Here is a 26523-nt window from a genome sequence, read left to right on the forward strand (position 1 = left end):
ATCCCGCTGTTGCTTCAGTTCCACAGTAAACCAGCCTCAATGGTTGTCAGCTGTGTGGCAGTGTGTGTCTTGTGCACTAATGTGAATCACGAGGAGAGTAACTTGGAGATTCCTCTCGGCTGTGTGTGTGCATGTGTCTTACTGTGTGTGATTGAGGCGGTGTAAGAGGGAATCCACATATGCCTTTCCACTGCTAATTGGCTGAAATGAAACGAACTTGCACTGTGGTCACATCAGTGATGCAGTCAGATAACCTTTCCACACCTGCACGGCAACTGGGGAGATGTGAAGCAGTGCTCCCTGCATATTATCATCTAATAATATCAGTTTTTAAGACTTGACTTTTGGTGATTATCCATCATAACAAAATTAATAAAATTGGTTCTTTAATATTTTTATGATTCAACATGACAAAGGCACATTACATTACCTTTTGCCATGGCATTTTTCACACTAGGATTTCAGTGAACATTAATATTCAAGTCCTGGAATATTAGAAATGTGAATTGAAGACTGGGGGGCGGGCTCCTGGTCATATGTGAGACATTTATAGGCTATTTTAAATTATTTATTAAATCACACCCAGGTATGGACATATGTGCTTTGTCTGAGGGTATAGATAGCGATGGTTTGATAGCCTATAGGTTTTACTATCTCATTAAACAGGATAAAATATATGCCACTGGCATGCAACATGCTTGTATGTCTTCTTGCAGACTCGGCCACAGAACCAGTCTCCGGGATAATAAAGGTGAGTCTATTTTGTCCTAAAAGGTAGATTGATATTGCACATTGCAAAGAAAGGCTATTCTGTTATGGTTCACGTGTAAAGAAACGCCCCTACTTAAAATGCAGATTAAGGTCATTAAATATGGCGTAGTTTGAATGTAGCGAGGGGACGTGAGGGTAAAAGGTAAGCTTATCTCGTGGGAGCAGGGAGTCTGGATCTCCGCCTCTCAGCGACCTCGCATTCCAGAGATTCCCACACTCTAAGCTCACCTGCCCCTTTTTTTTTCTTGCACTTCTCAGCAGCACGTTTTCAAGGACAATATTTTGGAAAATGTGAGTTTCTTCGCCACTGGGAAACTAACGTCCGAAACAGTTTGTGTGCATATTAGCTGGAGTTTGATCCCAGCGGTTAAAAGCACGACACCGAAGACAGCTCTTGAAGGTCCCTCAAAGGTGTGCGTTGTTGGCGATGAATTAGTCACAAGAAAACAATTAGCGTACTATTAGATTCTGGCCCGTTGTAAAGAAACCTAAAAAAGCTTATTTTGTGCCACACACACAGACACAAAGGCCGGCCAGTTTCTCTTCACAGTGAATTCAAGACTTTCTGAGTTAAAGTAGCAGTCCGTACCCTTCTGCCTTTGCGCACAGATGCTTTCATTTTTTCCCCAACGTTTCTCCCCAAAATTACTCTGCAGTTAGTCAAGGAGCGAGGGGATAGAAAAACAGTTAAATACCTTTTGGAGGACTGTAGTTTCGCTGGCTGAGCTGCGACTCGGATCTACATCGGAACACGTAACTTCATCGGTAAAGTCCCGTCGCTTAGTCCCATGCATGTACAAGAGAGTAACTCGCCTCCATAACCGAGTAGAAGACGAACCCCTCCGCTCCGCTGCTCCCCTGCCTCCACCAGCAGTCCCAGGCAATGCGAGCGTGCATGACGTCAGTGGGAATGTCGGAGAGCAGCAAACACTCCTGACTGGCTCAGATGGGAGAAGGGGGCGTTTCCGAGGAGGTTCGCTTTGTTGAATCAACCAATGGCAGATGGAGGGGATAGTTTCCTTGGTTACAAATTTTGTCAACCTTATACACAGTATAGAGAGAGGGAAACTACAAGGTAAGCTAAGGTGTGCATAAACGTTCATTTTACTATCACAACAAATGGCTGATACCTGTCGTGTGTTTCTGCATTAAGTTGTATTACGAGGCACAGCTATGATGTTTCTGTTCACTAGGTTTGTCATATTCTAATCTGTAGTCTGATTTGAAGACCAAACTTTTGTCAAGATAATAAATTGCCTGACCGCTAACCTAACCGAGTATGTAGGCCTGTATGCCTTTCCCAATGTTATTGTTTAACCGTAATAGTGTTGCAACTTGCAACTATATTACTTTACATTACTGGTCGATTATTTTCTTCATTGACTGATTAGTTTGTGAGAAATGCGTATCAAAATGTCTTAGAGGCCATGTTTAGAGACATGTTTAAATTGCTTGGTTTGACAACAATCAAAAGCCCAACCCGAGTTAACAAACAGTTAACATAAGCATATGGAACAAATATGAGATATGAGACTAATGCATTTAAGGAATTTCTATTATTTTAAAAAATAAGTAAAACAGTTAATTAATTGACTAATCATTTCAGCCCCTCTAAAGTATAGACTAGCCTGTGAAAATCAGCAGCTAATATTAGTCTGCTGTATTCTGAATCCTAACCTTAGCTCGTGATCAAAAAATAGCAAGATATCTTCGATTGGTCCAGAATAGAGCCTCAGTTTTCATTTCACTCACAGATTAAATCCATTCCTTCATACTTCAAACCCAGGCTACTCACCTTCACACCGCACACCTTAAGAGACACAATGCCTGTGTGGCCTGAATTTTGTCTACTCCCCTACACTAAAACTCATACTGTTGCAATATCATGAAGACAGCTTTGGACAACTCCCGTATCCTTACATTCAGTAATTTATTTCCTCATTTTGCAGGCACTGTACCAACTGCACATAGTAGCTGCAAATGCAACTCTAGAGTGATGAGTGGAAGAGATCTGCATATGTTCATCACAAACTACAAAGCTGAAGATGTGGGTAAGTCGGTTGAAATTCTGAGTTTTAAACTGACTCGGACATAATAGCCCATTGGCCTGCTGAACAGATTTGACTTGAAGTTCCTGTGTTGAATTGTCCAGGTACTGTCAAGTCTTTGATGCTTTTGTGAGTTTGTTTTTTCACCTGTCTCCTTTTGTCACAGCTGATACTAAAAAAAGTCCCAACCCCCACCACAATGCAGTCATTTCTGAGTTACCCATACAATCCATTAGTGCTCAACTTGTCCTTTCTCTGTCTTTACCTCTGTTTCTTTCTTTGCTGAAGTCAGCATAAAGACTTTACTTCAGACATCAAAAGTGATAAGGCTGGATCCTAATCCAGCCATATCATTTGCTTTCATCCATGCAGAAAAACTGACTGTGCGACTGAGAAATGGTCTTGGCAGCTCAAAGTACAAACCGGCTGAATATAAAAGACTACAAGCCATTGTTGATGCCAAACGCCTGGAGTCTGATTTAATTGGACAAAAGGTAAGTTTTGGTAATTGTCAATATCATGCCTGTGCAGCAGTGTAATTATAAAATCAATTCCTGTAACTTTTAATAATGTAGTGATTCAGCATCAACTGAAGAAGAACATGCAACACCACTATGATATAAAATGCAAACAGCACACAAACAGTCCTCATTACTCACCACAGGCGAAGCTTGAACTGATAAAACCTGATTTTAATGTGAGGTGATAAAACAGCATGTCTCCAGTAGTAGTAAACAGGGTAATTTCTGCTGCTTTGTGTACCTTTCTCTCCTCTATCTTACACACCACATACTGTAAAAAAAAAAAAAAATGTTCCATATAGAACAGGCATTGCATAACCTTTATAGTTTGTCCAACAACATGAAACAAAGCAGTAATATCAGTGCCATACACAATAGCATTTCCAGTTTCATGAATATTCATTAGGCTGCCTGGGGTTCACTATAAAACTGTTTGAAGTTCATAGTTGTCTGACTCAGAACAGAGCAAAAAGTTAAAGCTAGGGGCAATGGAGATTAGGCTGTTAGACCTGCAGTGTTTTAATTGGTAAACTGTGGCAGCAGGAGCCTTTTAGTATCATTACGTTTGCCTGTGGCTCCTTCCAACCCTGCTCTCTGCATAACCTAGATAAGACAGGCTATGTTCACATTCGGTCTCCCGCCTGAAAGGCAGGCTTTCTGCGCATCTCCCATTGGTGATGTGATGGAGGGTAAATAAATGACCATGAGTCGCCTCAAGCGTGGGATCATTTGTGCTCTCCAGGAAGAGACTGGTAGCATTATCTGCTTCAGATACTGGAACCTTGACATTTTGCCTCTTGATATGATTCTATCCTTAGTAGCACTGTACAAAAATGTGAGACAAATGTGTTTTCATCTGTACTAAAAATTGGTAGATGCATAAATGAGAGGCTACCATATGCCACAGTAAAAATGATTAAACACATTAGAGAGAAGAAATGCAGTGTGTCTAACCCTGTTTTGAATATAATTATATAAATTGCATGTGAGCACAGTATTGCCACATTTTTTCTGCATATTCACCTATTGTAATGTTTCTGTGTTATTACTGTAGCACCAAGGCCCAATTAGAGAATATAAAGAGGCATAATTGAAACACAACAATCCTGTGGATATATCTTTACTGTGTAATCGTTATGTTGCCAATCTCCCATGCATTTACACTCAGAGATTATCCCTATTTCAAGATCCGAATAACCACAAAGCCAAAAATTAAGAAAAACTATTACATTCTAGATCTAATTCTTTAATCACTTTACTGATTCTACTTTTTTTTTAAGTTCAGTTAAGTTCAAAGATGCTCAGTCACTATGTGGTTTGTTCACCACATTCACAATTACATCACAATTCAAATGCACTTCCTTATGTACTATAGCAAGTGAACGTGTCACTGTTCATAATTCCTCACAATGATTCCTACAATCAGTTTGTTTCTAGTTCAAGCTGTTTCCTTCAGTTTAATACAAACCTAGGACTATAAAGCAGTGTTTCTACGGTTAAGTTCCAGTATTTGAGATATAGTTATCACATAATGATTATTTCTGTGGCTTTATTGGCTGAAGTGATTATAACAGAGGTATGTCTGAACTGTCAGATGCATGTGAAAAAACTACTGAAACACCTTCTGTGGACAAGCCTGTAACATTAAGCTTTTAAATCTCTTTAAAATGTGTTTTTTATGTCATTGTATTTATAAGGAACATTTGTGTTACTGAGCTTGATCTTTTGGTTTCCCCTGTTAGTTTTTTTGCACTTGTTTATGTGGGAAAAGTTGCACCTGTGTAATTCTTACTGGTTTGTTTAATTTGGGGAACTCAGTAATTCTAGTACAGCTCTACCCAACTACAACCTAGTCTAATCAAACAATAAAATACAGTTGTGTGGTTGTTTAGGACCCTTAAAAAACAGGTATATAAAATTTAGATTAAACATGTAAAGCAATTAAAGCTAAAACAATGACCTCAACTATAGTTTTGATGTAAACTGAAAGCAAAGATAAAAGGATGAGGAGATGTATATATTGTACAATGCAAAATGCTTTTCCCAGTTTCATTAAAGAAGACCGCCACCCCTTTTCTCAGATATGCAATATGCCCTTTTCATGGAAGACATTAAGACATGCCACTGCCACAGTAGGAAAAGCAGATGTATCAATAATACAGTTAATGATGGTTGAATTTCATTTAGCTGCTTCTGTTTCAGGTGGCTGGTTCTGTGCATGCTGAGTCAGCACTGTCACAGCTCACGGGCAAACCTGAATATGAAGAAAGACTTGACAATAAAGATATTGTTAGTCTTATTACTAACACTTGTTCTTTTCCACTAAGTTACTATCTGCAGTGAAAAAGGTCTATGAAGAGAGAGAAATACAGTTTAAAATACAGTGAGCTGTGATGGAGAACCATGACTATACACAATATTCCTACGGTCAAGGACAGACATAATTTTTTTTAACCGTACACTGGTCTTCTGACTAGCAAAAGTGTGATATCATTTGTTCCTTTGAGAATTTATTTTTGACCTTCGATTCCTTTGCTGGTTCTTAAAAGAAAGTCTTTTATCCAGCCAGATTTCCAAATGTTTGTAGATTTTAAGCACATTTTCAATTGGAGAGCCCTGAAATGTTATATCTGGGGTCTTGAAAATAATACAAAAGACATTTTGTTGTATAGTGTGACGGTTTTGATATCTGTAAAGGCATTAAAATCAGTCTATAAATCTTAAAAGGCTGGATTAAGAGATTATAAAATGAGATATATAATGTGATATGCCTAAAGTATATATTACAATGTGGCGTGGCAGATATACATATAGTGTGAATAAAAGGGGTAACTTTTCTTGATAATGTGAATGGATATCTGACTGGAAACTGTGGTTTAATGATTAATGTAAGAGTGATAAGTGTGGATATCAATGCATTGGATTTATTTGGACTAGAGAGACGAGAAATCTTAGAAGTTTAGCTCCATGCACAGTTCTTGTACTGAGTTATTACACAGCCAGTCCAAATGAAGATCACCTACAATACTTTGCCTGTAAGAGGCATGAGATGGCATCAATATGACAATTTCTTCCAGGGTGGCACTTGTTTCAGATTAAACACTGTAGATCCCAATATCATATAAAATGGACGTCACCCCCAGGGTAAATGTCCAGCACAATACATTTAAACTTTTTTTGGCATCAGCAGCACTAGCAACTCATCAGGTACGGTAGATAGACTGTCATCAACGTGAATCAACATCCTAACTCCATTTTTTCCCTTATTATTATGAAATAGATTGTACACATGTATTAACTGTGTGAGATTTTCTTTTGTGCAATTACCTGAGCCAGTGGCCTGTGTACAAAAACACAAGTAGAAGACAATAAATCCCTCCACTGAGACTGCTCTGAAGGAGGGCCTTGTTCTTTCATGATGAAAAAAGAAAACAAATGAGAGCAGATTAAGACTTCTACCTCTCCAGCCACCCCACCTGCTCTCCTAATAACATGCCTCATGCGTGTCATGCATGTTTCTGCTTGATTATTTTAATTTGCTGCTGTTTATTTTGCTCCTGTGCTTCAACACTAATACTGTTTCACTTCAATTACCTGACTTTATGAGCCTTTCACACACAATAATGCTCATGAGGACTGATGCAAATGCCTGTAAAAAAATATCCCTGATGTGAAGAAAAACCGGGAACCACTTACTTTTGACTAAAATGACTTATTTCATGTTTTACCACCCTTGCATTTATTCAGCACTCCAAATACAGGTTTTGGGTTAATTATTTGTAGGAGGGAATGAATGGCATGTCTAAAGTGCATTTGAAATCCAACACTTCAGAGATTGTGTTCAGTGTGTATTACATTTAAGGAGAGGCAGTTTATTCCTTATACCTTGACTTGTAGGTGGAGAAAACCCGCTGTAGAGCCAAGGCGACCAAGGAGAGCTCCATATTACGGCAGCACAGACAGGTGTGGAGCAGAGAATGCCCCAGGCTTCAAAAGACTGAGTAAGAGCCCCCATTTACTCCCTGTCATTATCTGCTGCAGTTTTCTGAATCTGCTATTATAGCACGTAACCATTGAGCCTAGACAAGAATCTATATGAAAAAATATGGTACAAAGGCAAGCACAAAAAGGGGGACAAGGTAAAGGCCCTGAAACCCAAAGAGAAAAATCTACCAGGAAAAAAAAGGAAGAGAAGAAAAGGAAGGTTTGAGCTGAGTTTCTTGTAGTGATGACATTGAATTAGGGTAGCAAGGGGAGAGAAACAGAGAAGTGGGTGTTATAGCTGTGTGTAGACAGGGGGATATACTGAATGGAGAGAATGCAGCACTTTTCCTCTGTCTGCTGTGGAAGAAGTGTGGGTCTGGGGCCCCAGCGGTGTCATGCCTTGTGAAGTGAGAAGGGCAGCGCTAGCTCTGGGGTGCAGTGTGTTTAGCTGCGTAATGACTGTGTCTGAGCCACCCAAGGTTAATGATGTACACAAGCGTGAGCCACGGTAATGAGCCTAGTCATAAAGATGTGCCGTTGCTCGCATCTCTCTACACATACTATATATCTAGTTAAATTATCTCAGGATTCAAAAGCCACCTTGTGAAATGGGAAAACAGGCAAGTATATCTCTATGGTTACTCTGTCCTATTCACAATCATGTCACCCCTTGGGCCAGTGAGTAAGAAGGAAACAATTACTGCAGTACCCTCTGTAGGCCAGTTAGTGTAATGCTATAAGACATCATGTCCCCAATTTAATTCTCCTATGTCAAAGGAGTCCAAGATGGTTTGTGTCATGGACAAATGGAAGGACAGATGTAAAAAAAGTAATCGTACCAGTATTTGTATTTAGTAAGGAGAATGCTAGGTCAACTCATAGCTGCATTATTGTCTTTGCAAACTGGTTCTTATTATAACTGGTGTAGTATCTGATCTGTTGGAGAGCAAGCAAAGTGTAGACCAGTCTGTTAGTTTGGTAAAGATCCCAAATGTACAGAGTCTCCAAAGTCCTGAAATATATTTTTATCTCATTCCCACAAGATGATATGTTGTGTGTAAAAGGTTTTATCTTGTACACACAGGATGTGATGTTGGTTACCTTAACAATACTCCTAACCACCCTTAGGCATAGATGTGTCCAGAATTAGTGTTGTTATTTACAGCCAGCATTTGAACCAAGTGCCATTATCTTGATGTCTTGACAGGTTACATTGTAAGCTTAAATAATTAATGTCACATGGTCATATTTAATGGCTTTCTCTTCTCCAATGCAACAGAAAGAAGGCTGAGAATGACATCCATGATTTTTTAGAGCAAATCAGGCCAAACAGCATAACAGACACTGCCATCTTCTCACTTCAAGATTATGGTAAGTAATAACTGTGTATCACCATCAGTCTTTTCTCTTTTTACTGTAAATACTGTACTCATACTTTGTGTCCTGTGTTTAGAGCTATTCTTAGAGAGGGAGCAGGAGGCATTCAGGATAGCCACTGTGCAGCCTGTTCATCAGCTCAGGGACGACTTGAGCTTCAGACTGAGCGAAGTACAACATCAGCAACTTACTCTCCATCCATCAAACTGGGAACCAGTAAAACAACAGGTATCTGTGTGTTATGAAATACAGACATGTCTGAATGTTCACTGCAGTGCACCACAGTAACCTCTACTAAGACAAACCTTGACTGGGCTTGATTTGTAGGAAGCCAGTATCACAAGAATGACAACATTTCTAAATCTTTCTCAAGGCAAATAGATTCATATAGTATTTCAACTTTAGAAAATACTTGCATTTTGCACCTCATGTCCTTGGTTGTTAGTGAAACATTTGGCAGCATTTTATCCCATCAGTACAATAAAAAGCCTTCAACAGTTAACAAAACAACAGCAGTCACAGTTACTTCCAACAGAAGTCTAAACAAACCACTATCCTGCTTGTTCACCCACAGATCTCAGGTTGCACAAAGCGCTGTATTCACTTTTCTTCTCTTTTTTTTTAAAAGACAATTTTTTTCAGGGTTTTTGCTTTTATTTGACAGACAGTGTAGAGACAGGAAACTAGGGAGAGAAAAAGGGTATGACAAACAACACGGTTCCTTTGTCATGGAGTTGAGCCATGGATATTGTGGTTATGTGGAATGCGTCTTAACCATCAGGCCAACAGGGCACCCATATTCACTTTTCATTAATCTCTTGTTTGTTAGATACCCACAGTCCCTAAGTCACCAGTTCTGCCTTTGACTCCAGAAGGCTTTTTGCAAGCTCCAAAAATGAATAGCAAGATTAAGGAGTAAGCGGGGGTCTTTAAAGACTGAAGATACTTGGAATGAACTGTCTGCCAGCTATTTTGTCTCCTCTGTGTTGCTCTCTAATGCTTGGTTCTTTCCCATGACCTGCTGTCTACTCTTGCTGGTCCACAGCCCTTACCCACCTGATAGATTGTTCAAAACAGGAGAACCCCCCCCTTACACACCCAACCACATTGCCTCTCCTTTCTATTTTTTTAATGTAATCTTCATGTCTTTTGTCCCTTTTTCTCAGATTTTCATTTTATCATTTAAAATAAATCAGACAACATGGTTTTTGAGGGGTTTTATATACACATGTATACACACACACACACACACACACACACACACACACACACACACACACACACACACACACACACGTATATCATGTATGTGTTAATATATAATATATGTGTTAATTCAATAGGCTGAAATGTTAATACAGTCTTTGTTTTGCTGTCTGCCACTGTCATTTTCTTTGGAAAAATCTTTAAATGTGACTATTCTTGTACTATTTTTATAAATATAAATAATATAATATAATAGCTACGTGTATTACTAATTCTATAACATATGCTCCTTTCTAAAATTGTCAAACAGGCCTAATTATTATTACTACTTTGATATGCAGGGCCCAATTACTGATGACTTGCTATTACTAAATCACACTGATGACAAATTTGATCAGTACTGTGATCATTCAAGTGATGTAAGGAGACATAGCATAAAGAGTGAAGGAAGAGAGTGTTGCAGAAGATAGTTGTGATCTCTTGAGTCTGCTGTGTGTATTCCCATAGTCCCAACTTTGTTAAGCTTTATGAATTTAAACAGTCTTTTTAAACATTATGGATATCAGAGGAATTCCTGGAAAGTCAATGCAAGACATGTTTCATTTGTTTGGTATTAAGTGACAATGATAGTGTATGGGCAGAATGTGACTATCATGTATGTTTTGTAAGCCTTCTTTTAAGACTATTTTTAATGGTTTCATCACTGAACTGCCAGATAAACTTTGTGAAAGACCAGCAAGATGACATAACTGCAAAGCTTCAAGCAGAGTACCTGACCTTGGAGGAGGAGATCTCTGCCCTTGGCTTGGAGGTAAGTTTCTCACTGCTTTCTCACCAATTTTCCTTCATGTACAGTTTGAGTGTCACACTTAGGCAAACATCTAAAGACGTTCTCATGCTCTTCAAAGATGGCCATGTTGTCCTCTGCAGAAATATCTTGTTACTTCGGATACACTGGTGAACACAGAGAGCGTTCCAGAAGAAATTTTGGATTCATACTGCCCCTACCCAGACCTGAAGGAATCCCTCATTGAAGCCTTCCACTTCCTGTCAGAGAGGTACCAGAGCCGACTGCATTGTCTTCAAGAGCAACTGCAAAAAACTGATGGGTAAGCCTGAAGCTCTAAAGTTTTTTCTCCACTTATTATTCTAAGTGCACACACATTGATTGAATGAGAAAAGTGTAGTGATTTCTCCAGTCAATATGAAATAAAAATATGATGACAATCCCTTCGATATCTTGTTCAGCCTTAATAGAAATGGGCTTTTAATGATTTTCAGCAATCTATTTTGATAAAGAGAATACAGGTAGAGTCAGAATGCTAGTCTAACTGGGCAGATCATAATGAGATAAAAAACTCAGTAGAACATCAGTCGCATATAGAAGAACAAAAAGAACTACAGTTTCTTCTGTCTTCAGGAGTAAGCTGTTAAACAAAACACGTGTTTTCTCACATTCATATGAATGTCTCAAAGCCATTTCCATATGGTCGCTATATAGTACTGTTAACTTCTGAGAATTAAATAGATTAATTAATAGATGTATGTATGCACAAGTGATTTCAAATGAAGGAAAGGACACACTTCTTTATTCTTTTGCTTTATTGTCATATTTTCCGTGTTGAATGTCTGTTGAATCCGTTTCAGGTTCTGTGGCTGGTGTGCAGATGACGACCTCCACTTCCAGTTCATATTGTCCCAATACACTCATGATGTGCCCAACCACAGAGTACTCTGCACGGACATGCTTCAAAGGCTCTTCCCTAATAAAACTAGGCATGAGCTGGTCAGTACCTTGGCTTGGTTTGTGAAGGAAAAAGAAAAGTATTATTGATTTAGTTGATTTAGTTTAGAAAAACCATTAGGAATGCACACACTCCATTCTGTCTTGGTGAGGCACATTGTGTATACAATGATGATGATGCATTCACGAACTAGTCACCTGAACACACACAATACTATTGGCTTTTTTAAAAAAAATCTTTATTTATCCAGGAAAACAAGGTTTCTTTTTCACAAGAGCTCTGTTCATTCTCAAACAGTTACACATACTTCACACCAGGAAGCTGCCCAGTATAAACACACACTGATCTGCTGTCCACTGAGCAGTTGGAGGTTAAGTGCCTTGCTCAAGGGCCAGATTTATCCTGCAGGGGATCCCTTGACAGGATTAGAGAAGCCTGCTTGTCTAACATTTATACCTACTTCCCAACTCCCCCTCTTCTAATGTTTCCATCATTTTTGTACTGCTCACAAAACACACACATAATGTAAATGCCTGCTTTAACATAACTGTATATTAATGCACACACACCCACAGACACCCATATACAATCCCAGTGTGAGTCCCAGGATCCCTGATCAATGTAGTTCAGTACCCCCAACTGAGCAGACAGATAAGCCTGGACAATGATCTGCTCAGTGCAGTGCAGGATGTGCCATGTCACTGACTGTGGACAACTCGCTCACACCACTGCCTAGCATCGCCATGACAACCGCCAGACCCACTCTCCTCCCTCGCCTGCACCCAGAGATTTGTCCTGTCCTCATATCAGTTCCAGCTGGGAGCTGCATTTAGAGCTGCGATCATTCTGTGTGTGTGTGTGTGTGTGTGTGTGTGTGTGTGTGTGTGTGTGTGTGTGTGTGTGTGTGTGTGTGTGTGTGTGTGTGTGTGTGTGTGTGTGTATGTGTGTGTGTGTGTGTGTGTGTGTGTGTGTGTGTGTGTGGTGGGGACACAGACACTCTTCACTTCCTCAGAAACAGACCCAGAGTTGATGTAGTGCAGACTCAACCTAATTCAGCCATTAGTCATAATTAAGCCAGCTAACATGCAGTGGATAATCAGTTTGAATTACAGATTGGTTTGAGACCCCAGTGACTAAATGCATAAATACTATCCTGATAATTAATTTGTTAAAAAAAATTATACAAAAAAATAATAGTGATTTCATATACACTTTTTTCTTCTTCTTTACCCTAACCCTAACCCTATCTAAATTAAATCAGAAAGCATGACATTGATTAGTATGTTGTAAGGTTAAAGGATGGTTCCCTTGATAAAGTGACCTTTGTACCTGTGAATACTTTGCTCCATTTAAAATATAGTGAGAAATTGAAGCTGGAGCTGGAATCTTCTTTGGGCACATATTTCCCTTGTATTTGTTGTGGGAAAAAGAGCTCTCATTGTTATTGCAGACATATTAGTTGATTTAAAAATTCTCTTTAGCACCTTTACAAAATTGTTTCTATGGAGTCTTAGTTTTATGCTTTTCTTATGTTTTATTTCCAATTAGATTGCTGAAGACCGTTCCCGCTTGAGCTTTATTATTTTGCTCACCTGTCGTTCAGTTCCATCTACGTGCAATCATTTCAGGATGATAGCATCATCTTCTCTCGCTTTGTCAGTATTCTTTAAATTCTAATGCCAGATAAAACAGCACGGTTGCACAGAAGCAGGGATGACATATTACCACAGTTAAAGGGGTTTGTGCAATGTAACAATTTGAAAGCCTTGGTGATAAATCAGCTCCATTTGCTTGCAGGACCAGCTGTTTTGAGTAAGGGAGGGCTCTTTTCAGGGGTTTTACTTTAGCTTTACTTTGAGGAATCATAATTTTAGTTTCTTTTACTGATTTTGCAGAGAATTACCCAAAGTAAAGAACAGCAGAGTTTGACTGTATCACTGTGTTAGTGACGTTGATTTACTTAGCTATCCCAATCCCAAGTTGTATAAACAAAATCATTTCTTGTTTGATCATGACCTGCAGTTGCAATCTAAGTGCTCATCACTGTTTCTGCAAAGTGCTACTTCATATGTAGACAGGTGCGGACATGGTTTTTGGGTCCTGTCATCCTTTTGATGACCAATGACAGAATCAGTTTCTTAGTATCACTTTGTCAGACCATGGTACTCCATCTAGTTTAGAGTGGAGATCTCCCTCTGCTGGATGGGGCTCTTTGTGGTCTATTATGACTTACTCTTTGATATTCTCTCATGACAAGTATGAGAGCAACAGAGTACCAGCAGGATTCATATGCCCCCTAATGTTCCATTCGTAATTCATACCTCTTACCTTGTCTGGTCATATCAGAAGGGAGACATTTTTATTTTTTCTTCTTTGTTTGGCTCAGTCTTCATGGAGACAGCACTGTGTACTACAGACAAAGTGCAGCTGATCCTTCCACATGCTGTCTGTAATGTGTTTGCTCAAGTGCATGCAAACACACTGCAGGTCAAGAGCAAACACGCAAACTCGCTCACTTCCAAAAACACAAGGAATGCAGGGGTACTAAAGGAGGGGATGGGAGAAAGTGAAGAACAAAGCATGGATCTTCTAAAGTTGTGCATTAATAAACAGGATTTGCTTCAATACCTTTGGCACTTCTGTTCCGTTGGCAGGTCTGTCAACTCACTCATTTTCAATAAAACCAGTCAGCCGTCTAATGCCTTCCCACCGTCAGTTAGCCGCTATTAGCCCATAGATGAATATCATTCCCTCTGTTACAATGAAGCAGCCAAGTGATGCAGCCTCTCTGAGCTCTGACACAATGATGAATAGCTACTGGCAGGCCTCACGCAGAAAGGAACTGTTTTCCTTCAAGACATTTCACAGCCAGAAGAGAGGGACCATTTTATACACCAGCAGAGCTAGATCTGACAAGGACTTTTTCCCTATGGCCCTGCTGCAATTATTATAGACAGTATATCATGTAGAGGTGTTTGTGGTTTTCTGTTTGCATGTCATCACTTTGGTGCAAGAATATAACCCAGCAGTCCTTGCCATTTTTGCCACAGTACCTTAATGTTAAACATTGTGTTCTTATAATCTTCCAATATTTTTTGAAGGTGAGGTTTTTGTTCCATTTTTCCAAGAATGAATAAGACACTTGACCAGTATAGACATTCAGTAACGCCTTTGTGTGTCATCCAGTGTGCAAACAATGCCTTCCCCCTTCAATGTTCTTCCAGATGGAGCATGAACGTATGTGGGACTGGCAGCGCTTCACCCGGGAACAGCTGAGAGTGGTGACCCAGCAGTGGCAGCGGGACCAGGAAGAGTTGCTTGCTAAAGCCCTGGTCACCCTGCAGGAAGCGAGGCATGCCCACCAGGAGGAGCTGGAGCTCCACAGAGACCGCCAACACCAGCAGGACATCTGCTCACACCTCAGAGACAAGGTCAGTGTCTGGTATACCTTCGCATCAGGAGTTGTCACATGTGTCAGGACCATTTCCAACTTTATGAGACGGCACTTTTTATGTTGGCAATTATGCTACAGTTATGTGCCTCCACAACATATTTAATCCCACAAAGTCAGTTAGCCAGTATGAGGTCTCTCTGTAGTCTACTTTTGTACCTTTCTTATTTATAGGGCACATTCACTAATATCTACTGGTGGAATGGATAGTATTGAACTGGTTTCTCTGGTATCTAGCTATTTCGATATGATAGTTACTGTGAAAGACCAGACAGGCATCAGCATCTGAGTGCCTGCTTGTATACAGTATATCTGCTGACGAGGCTGCATAACACGCCAGGCTGCCTGACAGCATCCCCTCGCTTTAGCTGCCACTTGGGATGGGCTGTGAATGCAAACAAGCTAATAAGTATGGTCTTGCAAACATGATGTCGCTGTCTCTGAGGAGTGCTTGTTCACATTCTCACAACAAACAAGTTACTCATGTGAACAAATCCAGCACTTTGAATTTGCTTCAGCTGCCAGTTTATTAAAAAAAAGAAAAAAGAAGTTGCTCATGTCCTGCAGCTCATCAGATGAGAAGACACTCCAATGTGCTAAGGTATGGTTGGTGTGGGCCATCACCACTGAGTCTAGTTTTATCAAATATTAGCACATGTCCTGCAGTCATGAAGTGGAGTTCACCTTCTCCTTTCCCTTATATCAATTCATAATCTGTGTTGTCCATGTTTTTCCACCCCAAGCATCCCAAAATTTAGTCTCTTGTCCTGAAAAAATTACCTCAGCACATTAGTGTTTTCACGTGATGGTTATTTAATCTTGTTTTATTCATTCAATTTTTCATTGAGCTTTAGCCTATTTTGTTTACTGGAAATGATATGATTGTTTGCTTGTATGTTAAGCACTTTGTGTTAATCCATTGTTTAATAAGTAAGAACATTGCACCATATGTAAAGAGCGTTCATTGAAAGCCAACCAAAATATGTTGCTATACAAACAAACAAGACTGCTGCTGGGATCTTTTCTCAAGTCCCCCATGCAAGCTTGGACAATGGAAACATGAGGTCATTAAAAAGGCTTGGTCTCTCAGGCATAAAGGGCATCGCTTGTACCACTTGGCATACACAATAGTTGGTTTCCCACATCTGTGTCTCACTTAAATGTTGTTTGGTTAAACATATTTCTGTAGAGAGAGCCACATCTAAAATATTTCACTTTAATCATTGTCTATTAAGGGTAATATTGGTGTGTTTTTCTCCAGTGTTATTTCTCCATGAAAACAGTGTATTTGCCACAGTAAGAAGCTGCTTGTTTGCTTTAACTCTTTAAAGGAGAGTTTCTACCTATAGGAGCAACAATGAATAGCATTATGTAGGCAGAATGTGTGTTGTGTTTTTTTTCCCATAACTTGTTTTTATTATGCTGCTGATTATTACATTTAATTGAACTGTTTTCACATCATCCTTTGCTATGCACTCTCATTCAATACTGAGGCATGTTTAAGGGCAATGATCACTTTACATTCAATTTTGTGGCATAATAAAGTTGTCATCATAGGTTTTTAAAATGACAGAATATGTTTTAGTAGTGTGTCTCTGCAAGCTTTTCCTAAAGTATTTTTGAGAACAACAACAGCCTCTGACTTTCAGTGATTTTGGTAAACCTCCACTAGAGCATAAACTCCATGTTTTTACAGCTTTTTTCATGGCTCTCTGAGGCAATAAGAAAAAGAAAATCACACAGGGCTTTTCACTTTTCCACATCCACGTTTTTTGTTTATGCATGCCATGTGCACATACTGGATGCCTGTTTGCATCCAATCTCTCTTTCCACTGCCTTTATCATCCCAGCACAGCGAGACAAGATGGATTCTCCTCCTGTCGCATCTGCTTCCTTAACACTTTGCTTTCTACAGCTGCTCCCTCTGACCCGAGGAAGTCTCCTGACTCTGCTGCGAGTCACTCGCCCCTCTTGAGATAAAGTCCCTTTTTATTCCTATTTATTACGTGTGTAGTGAAATATGATTTAGCAGAAAACTGGCATTGGCTTGCAGTGTAGCTGCAGGCCATCAATCAATCAATCAATCTTTATTTGTATAGCGCCAAATCATAACAAAGTCATCTCAAGGCACTTTACACATAGAGCAAGTTCTAAACCGAACTCTTCAGGCTTCAGGCCACCTCAAAATGTATATTTCATGGAGGATTCATGGTCACCACCATGATGCATATTTTATGAGCGGTGTACCTCACCTGTTTAGCTTTGCAGTATTGTGTATTTGACATAGTGCAGCTGAGATAATGCGTCATTAAAATGAGATTTAAATGAGCATTTTTAAAACTCACCACAGCAGCAGCCCTTCCAAAGCTTATTTATTTTAAGCTAAAGCATTTTTTTAGCAAATGAAGAAGAAAAATAAATTCTGTGATGATGCTTCTAGGCTAATGTAGTGAATTACTTGCTATATGTAGTTATATTTTCTATCATTGATTATGCAAATAACCACCAACCAACTACCTCATATTTTTTGTGTCTCCATTAGTTCTGATGACGGTATATTTTGGGACATTTTTGGTCAGTGGCAGTTTGGTTCTAACTCATTAGGGATCTTGCACTGCCAGACCACTCAGCCCTTCTCTGATTTAGCTTGTACCCCCCTTTTTCAGAAGGGCACGTCTGTCACGTAGACCACAGCTTATTTTGAGGACTGCAGATTGGCCATGCAAAGATGAACGGTTAGATCCAGATGACATAACTAATCATGTAGCAGTTGTTTAGTTTCAGAACAAGCTCCAGATGTGATAAACAGTAGAGATCTGATGGTGTGTATCATGAGAGGTTAAATGAAATGGATGATTAAGATAACCACTTAACATTTTGTGCGTGAGATATGGCTTATTTTGTTCTAATTTATCACTGAAAGACAGGCTCCTCTTTTCAAATCCTCATCTGTTTGTTCCGCAGTATTCTGGGTGCTGTAATTAGCTGCCATTGTTCTTGGTGTTACTGTTCATTCCAGCCTTTTATTCTGTCCTTGCTTTCATTTTGCCTCCCACTTATATCTCACTCCCAGGCATCTTTGATGAGCGATTGTGTTTTCCACATGAGTAAATAAAGCCTGCAGGGGATGGCAGAATGTTGCAACATGTTCAGGTGGGAAAGGAATGAGCGGGCCAACAGGAAAAGTGACACAACAATGAAAGGAAGAAAGATTTTTTTTATAAGACGAGAGGTTTTCTTTTATTACATGAGCTCATTTTAATTTCCTGATCTCCAGAGTCCTTTTGAAATGTGAACAGCATTATTACAGATTGACTCTCTGATCTGTGTGACCTTCCTGCAGTAATCAGTGTAGTCTATAGGCGCTGTGTGTTAGCGGATCCCGTCACACTGAATGAGTGACTAGAAAGTATAGCTCTTCATCCCTCTGGTGGCCGGAAGGACACAGTCTGAGTCTGAGTGTATTGAAACAGTGCGTGGGCCACACATATGGAGTGTTTCAGCTGACAACTCTCTGAGGAGTTAATTGCTCATATGTGTATAATTTTTCCTGTGCAATGTGATGAACCTTTTATGGACCTCAGGAAAATTCTTATCATGCTAGCTATGGCAATCGAAAGATAATTGCATGGTTTCGTTTTTCACATCTCTTAATGGAAAGTAGTTCTTGTCCCTGGAAAGATCCTGTAAATCTCATGTGTCATTAATGCCACTCATTAGTGGTTGCACATATGGAGGGTTGTTCTTGTCGTTATAATATATACACCACACATTCTCTGTAGTTTGCTGCTGTATTTCACAGCATACTGGTTCATCATTTATTCTTTTTTGCCGGAGGTCCTTCCTAATCTGTTTAGCTCATCTGTTATACATCTAAAGTCTGTCAATAAACGACCTGCAATAGAAAGTTATGATGATTGCTGCAACACCCCCTGACAGAAAACATCATTGTACAATTACATTAACAAAGAGTTTGAGCAGGCAGCAGTGTGCAGATAAAGACCATCATTCTTTTGTTATTCTGACATCTCTGTAGTCTTTTTTGTGTCGCCATGAAAAAGGATGGTGTACTGTTTCCCTTTTGAATTCACAGAAAATGAAATTCCAGTGACAAATTACTGTAGACTGTACATAATGACCGTTTATTTTCTTTGTGCTCCTGAAAATACTTTTTCATTTCTGCCTAAACATGAAAGACATATAAAATACACTCAGCCGTAGTGTTCTCACAGTGTTCATAGTGGTTTCAGACTATAAAGACACATTTCAGATTATTCTGAGATTTTTTACTTCATGAGACTATGGAGAGGAACAGAGAGGGTCAGACTGGTGAATGCTGCAATTATATCTGCATCTTTAATTTGATTTTTTAATTTTTTTTTAAATTTTTGCATATATTCGATACTGAAAATTGATAAGAAGTGAGGAGTAGAAAACCAGGTACACTGTGATGGTCAACATAATGTTCAATGATCTCAGGGTCCTGAAATATCGATAGTTTCAAATGTATTGAAACCTTTTATATTTGCTCTGTATATGTTTCAAGTAGACTACTGAATAACAGTTTATGAGTTATAGTGATGAGTTAAAAGAGTAAGTAATAAACTGTGAGATTAAACATAATACCTAAACACTTGAAGAACTTCACATCAGCATTGCTCAGGTTCCAAAATGATGGTTTCTTTTATACGCTATGAGCACTTTGTTCCTAAGGCTGTAAATAAATGTTGCAAGAAAGTTATCTTTTTATCTATAAATTTAAATTTAATCTGTGTGCTATTGAAGTCTAGTGTTATTGCTTGGGGGAACACCACACATTCATTGGAATCATTACCGTTACTTTTCACAGTTAAAATATCAAATTACACAAAGCAATATTGGATCAACACCAATGCTGCCATTATACAGTACCAGTCAGAAAGTGTGTCCAAACTTTTCAGTGGTACTGTTCTCACACACACACACACACACACACACTCTCACACTCACACACAACCACTGAAAAACAGTTAACTACTCGACATACTCAGCACAAATATTAGCACAATGCTGTCACCACCATCATAAATTCTTCTGGTCATGAAAATGGCACATTGCACCCACTTTCAGGAAAATAGACCTCTAAATGTCTGCATGAGAGAATGTTTTGATTTCTAAAAACGAAGATTATTATAGCTTCAACTTCAACAGTGTCAAACGGAAGTGGATTAGAGGTGGGATTGTTCTAAGTCCTCTCTCAAACACACAGCTGCTGCTGCTTCTCAGACAAACGCCAAATATGATTGACTCGATGATACCACTGGTGCTAATGTGTGTGGGACCATGTTAATTTGCAGTTCATTCCTGCAGGGATTCCTAAGCCCTCCTCTGATAGATCTGTGAATCTGTCTGCCCGCTCGGAATGTAGCACTTTAATACCCGGCACGCCAAAGAGAGGCTGCTGCATAACGAACCTGTCACTCACTCCCCAGAATGTGTGTGTGTGTTTGTCTGTCTGTGTGTGTGTGTGTGTGTGCGTGTGTGCGTGTGCGTGTGCATGTGCGTGTGTGCATGCGCGCATGTACGTGTACGTGTGTGTGCTAAAAGTTTAGACAGTCTGTTTTCAGTGTTTTCCAGGGAGGCTGTATTCACTCACCGAGTTCACACAGGGTCTTAGTTTCATAAAAGCCCTTTTAAACATGATTAGACCATGACAAATGTATAGTCAGCAAGCTGATTGTCTATGTTTATAAGAAGTCAATAATTTTCTAGCTTAAGAAAGCAATTCAATTCATTACCAAATTTCAGAATCCGGGACTTAATACCTAATTATGCAACTGGTTCCTGGACTTCTTAACGAACCGCACTCTGTCTTTCAGACCCGGCAAGCATGTATCATCCACTTCATCCCTTAGCACTGGTACTCCACAGGGATGTGTGCTTAGCCCATTACTTTACACCCCTTTTGCACATCACTGCTGCTGAACGCTGCTTTGCGTTGTTTTCTGCAATGACAATGAAGACCTTTGTACTTAAATTTGGGGTTGAATGTAATGCTGTAGTTTAGAAGATGTAAATCACTCTTAAAGCTTGAGTTTTAGAAATTGTACTTTTTTTTACTGTGCTTTACTCAGTAGAATAAGTTCTGTTTTTCATAGGGCTCAAACACAAGGGTTTTCTTTATCATTCAGTGCTTTGACAGATCCTGAAGTGATCAAAGTCGAAGTGTCTTTATTGTCCTTATATTGTGAACAATACAACAAAATTAAAAGTGCTGCTCTGTTAGGTGCCACAAACAGCGGATTCATATCACACTCAATCACAGATCATACATAAATAAATAAATAAATCAATCAAATCAAATCAAATCAAATCAAATCAAATCAAATCAATAAGAACAAGAATATTGCATGTGGAGAAGAAGAGTCAATTCAATTATTGTATTACACGGAAGGAGCATGTGTGAAAGGTGGTTTTGACACCTCTTCTAAAGTTCATGCCACTCTTTGGTGTTGGGGCTCAGTTGGTTATCTCCCTGTGAGTGATTCTTTCAAGACAGATGGACAATAACCTGCTTTTTGTTCCTCTATATATATTTGCATCTGTGCTTGTAGCTGCAGCAGTGGCGGGCTCAGCAGGAGGAGGTGGCGAAGCTGGAAGCAGCTATAGCTGCCAGACAACAAGAGGAGGAGGAGGCAAAGTTAAAGAGGGACCAGGAGAAAGAAGCCACCATCAGGTTACAGCAGAAAGACAAAGTAAGGTCTCCATCACACATCAATTCATGTGCCAGTTTCCTCCTACAGCACGTGCTTTATGCATATGGTTGTATGAGGGACAGGGCAGTATTTTATAGAGGCATGGAAAATTCTTGTTAGCTTTTCCAAACCTGTACACCCTTTTGAATAACTTGTTTGTATTAGATAAATTAAAAATAGCTTCAGAGGTACATCAAATAAAACCAAATTTCCAGCATCATGTATGTGACATCCATTTAATAAGAATGCACAAACTTCTGCTTCAGGTAGCTGACCATTTGTGGCTACATTGTCTGAAGGATTTAATTGTGGGAACACATGGAGATCAAGTTGAAGGCATACATTATTACAGTTATATGGGTATTTTGATTATTGAGTGTAGTTATAGCCCTCGCTAGTACAACAACACCAGAATATGTGTGTGTGTGTATGTGTCTGACATCTCTCTCCTCAGAGGTCTGTTAGGAGAGCTTTGGAAACCTGAGACACTCTGATTAATGAGAGCATTTAAGCTACATTGGATTCCATATAATTTAGCACAACATTCTGCCAGACATTGAAATATAATCTAATTCTCTCTGTTTACACTTATCTGATTCGAGCTTTGTCACAATCAATAGGACATGACGATTCTAAGAGTTCTGTGGGAGTCAGTTTATGGGAAGTGGGGCTACTGTTAACTGTTTGTCGTCATTCTTTGTAAAATGTTGTTCCCACTCCCCAGGTCCGGCAGTTTTATTTAAAGCAGCAGAAGAGAAAGGAGGTGTTGGAGCAGAGGGATCAGGAGAGACTCACTAATTTAAGGAGGGACATGGAAGAACAGGCGAGGCGAGATAAAGAGAGGTGAGTCTTGCACCATGGGACCTTGAGCTTTCATTTCTTACTGCATCAAGCTTGCTAAAACAGAATCCAGATACCTAAAATATCATGTTTGCCCATTAGAAGGCATGTTTTCTGTGGCTCTGGAGAAGCTATGTTCAGACTCTGAGAGAATAACCTTGATGATGTCACACTGATGTCATCAAGGTCTCAGTTTGGGTATGAAGATTACAAATTAAAATTGACATAACAGGAAGTCTGCGTCACGAACTGGAGGTGTGGATTTTGAAAGACACCAGGCAGAGAGGGCAAAAAAGCAAAAAGGTGCTTTTGGTTGCATTATAGTATGAACAGGAAGAATAATAACAATGCGTAAAACCTATTTGTTCTGGCATCTGACTGTTGTTTTAAGATACATTTGAAAGATTGTGAACATATTCTTTAACCTCTGTATTTTACAACTCCGGATTTGCTCTACTTGTGCAGTAGTTGAAAATCTTGTTTTTGCTGGTTTCTAGTGGTCTAACTTGCCACACTGATGTCGAAGTGGACTTCAGGGAGTGTCAGTACACTGTGACATCACTATTGGGTGTGGTGCAACAGAGACTGTACCCACTTTGACCATGTTGGCCATGTCACTTGTCGGGTAACGATGAAGGTGGAAAAACGTTGAAGTGCAGATGGCAGGTGTAATGTTGAATCTCCATCAGCTGGTTAGCAAGCAGCAACAGGAGGCAGGGATACTGCAGTAAACTTGAATCTTTTCAGCTTTTAATTGGATTCTAATTTAATTTGGATTCAAACCCTGTGAAATATGTGTTCATTAGTCCACATTTATCATGATGCTGTTGATACGTGTGGTATTTTGTTTACTTGCCACACAGAGCCCGCAGATTGAAATGAAGTGGAAACCACACCCAACTGACACAAACCAGCAGTACCAGTCAGGTGTTGCAGGGCACCCTCAGCACCTTACTGATCGTAACCTGAGAGGGTGTGACACACTGCACACACATTCATCCTGGTGTTACATTACTTAAAAAAAACCATCTGCACTGAACCATCTCATGTTTAACATGGTTTAGCATAGCATTTCTTTGCGCTCTTCAGACCCTCACAGGGACTGGTGTTAATACCAGATAATGTTGTTGATTTTGGCTGTGAGGATGAACTCTGGCAGGAATGAGAATCGAGAGGTATGAGGAGATAAAAAGACTCGATGGGAGAGGAGCTGCACACTGGCAGCTCCATAAAACCCTCCACAGCCTGTAGGCCTGCTGTGTCAGGAGCGATTGATATTGTTGGTTGTGGCATCAGCAGAGCAAGAGAGGGGCTGTTTAGGTCTGATGTCCTCACCCTCTGTTCTCCCCTCAGGGTGCGGTTTCGGGCAGATTTGTTGCAACAGCGCATGGAGGAGAGAGAGGCGAAGGAGGCTGAGCAGCTGAGAGAAGAAGAGGAGAGGCAGAATCGTCTGGACACTCTCAGAAACCAGGTGGATCATTATCTGCTCTTCACCCCTCTAACCACACTGATTTTCTCTGTCAGTTAAAATGACCCACAAGGGAAAACCCGTACTCATCCTTATCTGATCGAAGGCATCACTGCCACCTTTTGGCAGCAAATAAGAAGACAATTGTATGTTATCAGTAGATTTATTTATTTTTTTCCTATTTATCTTAGGTTGGGGTGGTGGCAGAGGTGGACCCAGAGAGGATGATGGCAGTTACTGAAGCTTGGAAGAGTCGACACTTGAATGTAAAAGAGTTTGAGCTCCAAAAGCCCCTCTACAGTATAAACACATACACAGACACACAGGTGAGGCCTGATAACATCTACCCTCAAAGCACCTTTACCTTTTGTTTGTATGATTACAAAACCTTTGCAGCTGGTCATTCAACCCAAAATCCTTATCTATGCTCGTGGTGTTAGAGCCTACGTGGCCTCTTTCTCAAGATTCCTTGATTAGACTCAGCTGTTTGAGTTGGACAAGCTGTGGCTAATTTAGCTTATAAATAATGTTTGCGTCTTCATGACCCATATGCAATAATACCTCTGCTCCTACCTGTGTAACAGGGGAGAGATGGTATTAAATAGTAACTATTTCTCCCACTAAAGATTCTCAAAGACTCAAAGTTGTATCTTTGGATTGATTATAGAACATTTTTAACAACTAACCCCAAATGTTACTGACACTTTGGTTTGTCTTTTAAAAGGACCAGATGTCTAAAAATGTTCATCAACAGTTATGAAGTTGTTTACTTAAATAGCATGTCTGAGCAACAATCACAAATTAGCTAACAATACCTAATGCCTGAAATTAAATGTAATATCACATTATCTTTGTTTTGTTCAGTGAAGTCGTTTTCAATTCTGTGATGTTTGAAACATTTAAACTACAACTATAAATACTAAGTGCTTCAGATTGTCCATCTTACCACCTCCACTCGTGCTGCTGCCGGGCTGCTGCTAGTCAACAATGCATACAGCTTGAAGTTGAGGGTTGCCACTGCCAGATCATTAGGTCGAGTATGGTAAATGGGCCACATTAACATAGCGCCTTTTCTACTCCTGAGCACTCAAAGCTCTTTACAAAACATGCCACATTCACCCATCCACACATATATTCTGATGGCAGAAGCTGCCACGCAAGGTGCCTGCTCATCAGGAGGAGTTTCTAATCACTCACACACAGACTCACACACTGATAGCACTTCTTGTTGGAGCAATTTGAAGTTCAGTATCTCACCCAAGGACTTCAACATTCAGAATCCGACTCCTCTACCTCTCATATTCCTCATATCCTGCTCTTTCACTCTTTATCATCATAGCACAGAAAACACACAAACCTGACAACAGTGCACAGGTTTTACCATTAACATTATATGGAGTCAAAGCAGCTGGATTGAGACGGGTAAAAAAATATTTGTAAGGACAATCCAGCATCACTTGGATATTGGCAGGTGCATATCTCTACCGCCTATGCCCAAATCTACGCCCCCAATCTTGGGTGATCATGACCGGTGATCTGTGCAACATTAGAAATTATGCAAGTTTACTGGCTGGTCAAACAATGTTTGTCCTTATCATAGAGACCTTTAAACACAGCCTTGATCTTTTTCAAGGCCACTTAGTCAGTCGGTGCACTGGAGACTTGTGTGTGTGTGTGTGTGTGATATTTTGACATTTCTGTAGAGGTAACAGGTTACTATTTATTTACTGTGTTACTATATGCAATGATTAATGATTGCCAAACTGAGAGAATTTTCTTCTGCAATACCAAACTGTGAAGGATTAATGATTAATCTTGTTTCAAGTATGATGTGCATAGTAAACCATAAAATCAAACATTTGCTTTTTATGTGTGAGGCATAGTGTGAAACAGCAGGAAATGTATTATTTACTGAGGATGTTTTTTTAACATCTGTTTTCCAGATTGTGTCTGATCCAAGATTGCGGGTTGAACAGGCTCTGCGTGAGGCTGGTCTGAACAACAGCCAGTACGCCAAAGAGGTCCTGTCTGTTATCAAGCCCCCCAAACCCCCTCGACGAGACACCATATCCATACTCAAATTCTGACTGAAGTGTTGCTGGGGATCACATTGTCAAGTCCAAGTAACCTTGTCCTGGCATTGAGCATTATATGAATTATAAAAATAAATTTTACTGGACTGAATGTGTAACTATCAGATTCACAGGTGGAGAGTTACAACAGCAAGTCTGACTCATAAGGTAGTTTTTTCTGCTACAGCATTAACCACCAAATGATACAGTACACTATACAGATGTTATTTTTTATGTTAGGTTTATACTCTACAGCACCTCATGAGCAATGCAGTATCATACAGTATCTGAGTGATAATTATGTAT

The 26523-nt window shown here is 39.7% G+C and overlaps 2 protein-coding genes across 5 annotated transcripts in view; one reads left to right on the forward strand and one right to left on the reverse strand.

Moving 5' to 3' along the window:
• The window catches only part of pkp4 (plakophilin 4), an 82080-nt gene extending 80442 nt beyond the window's left edge, over positions 1-1638 (reverse strand). For all 4 annotated transcript variants that reach the window (XM_053328360.1, XM_053328358.1, XM_053328359.1 and 1 more), the window contains exon 1: positions 1467-1638. The gene's annotated coding sequence lies outside the window, so the exon portion shown is untranslated. The remainder of the gene's footprint in view (positions 1-1466) is intronic.
• On the forward strand, positions 1564-26326 carry LOC128368380 (coiled-coil domain-containing protein 148-like). Its single transcript, XM_053329171.1, has 15 exons — positions 1564-1744; positions 2721-2822; positions 3192-3313; positions 7238-7341; positions 8604-8695; positions 8778-8929; positions 10623-10718; positions 10838-11016; positions 11555-11693; positions 14877-15083; positions 21697-21837; positions 22562-22680; positions 24031-24148; positions 24337-24471; positions 26089-26326. Exons 1-15 carry the CDS (start codon positions 1564-1566, stop codon positions 26230-26232), a joined length of 2031 nt encoding a protein of 676 aa, XP_053185146.1. The 3' UTR covers positions 26233-26326.
• The last annotated feature ends 197 nt before the right edge of the window (positions 26327-26523 follow it).

The sequence above is a fragment of the Scomber japonicus genome, chromosome 11, assembly GCF_027409825.1.
Source record: "Scomber japonicus isolate fScoJap1 chromosome 11, fScoJap1.pri, whole genome shotgun sequence".
Lineage (NCBI taxonomy): Eukaryota > Metazoa > Chordata > Actinopteri > Scombriformes > Scombridae > Scomber > Scomber japonicus.

Bases quoted from the DNA above. Each gene is read 5' to 3' on its own strand.
- LOC128368380 (XM_053329171.1), top strand. From the start codon at position 1,564: ATGTACAAGAGAGTAACTCGCCTCCATAACCGAGTAGAAGACGAACCC. The intron at 22,681-24,030 runs GTGAGTCTTGCA...TTCTCCCCTCAG, and splicing joins GCGAGGCGAGATAAAGAGAG to GGTGCGGTTTCGGGCAGATT. The intron at 24,149-24,336 runs GTGGATCATTAT...TATTTATCTTAG, and splicing joins TGGACACTCTCAGAAACCAG to GTTGGGGTGGTGGCAGAGGT.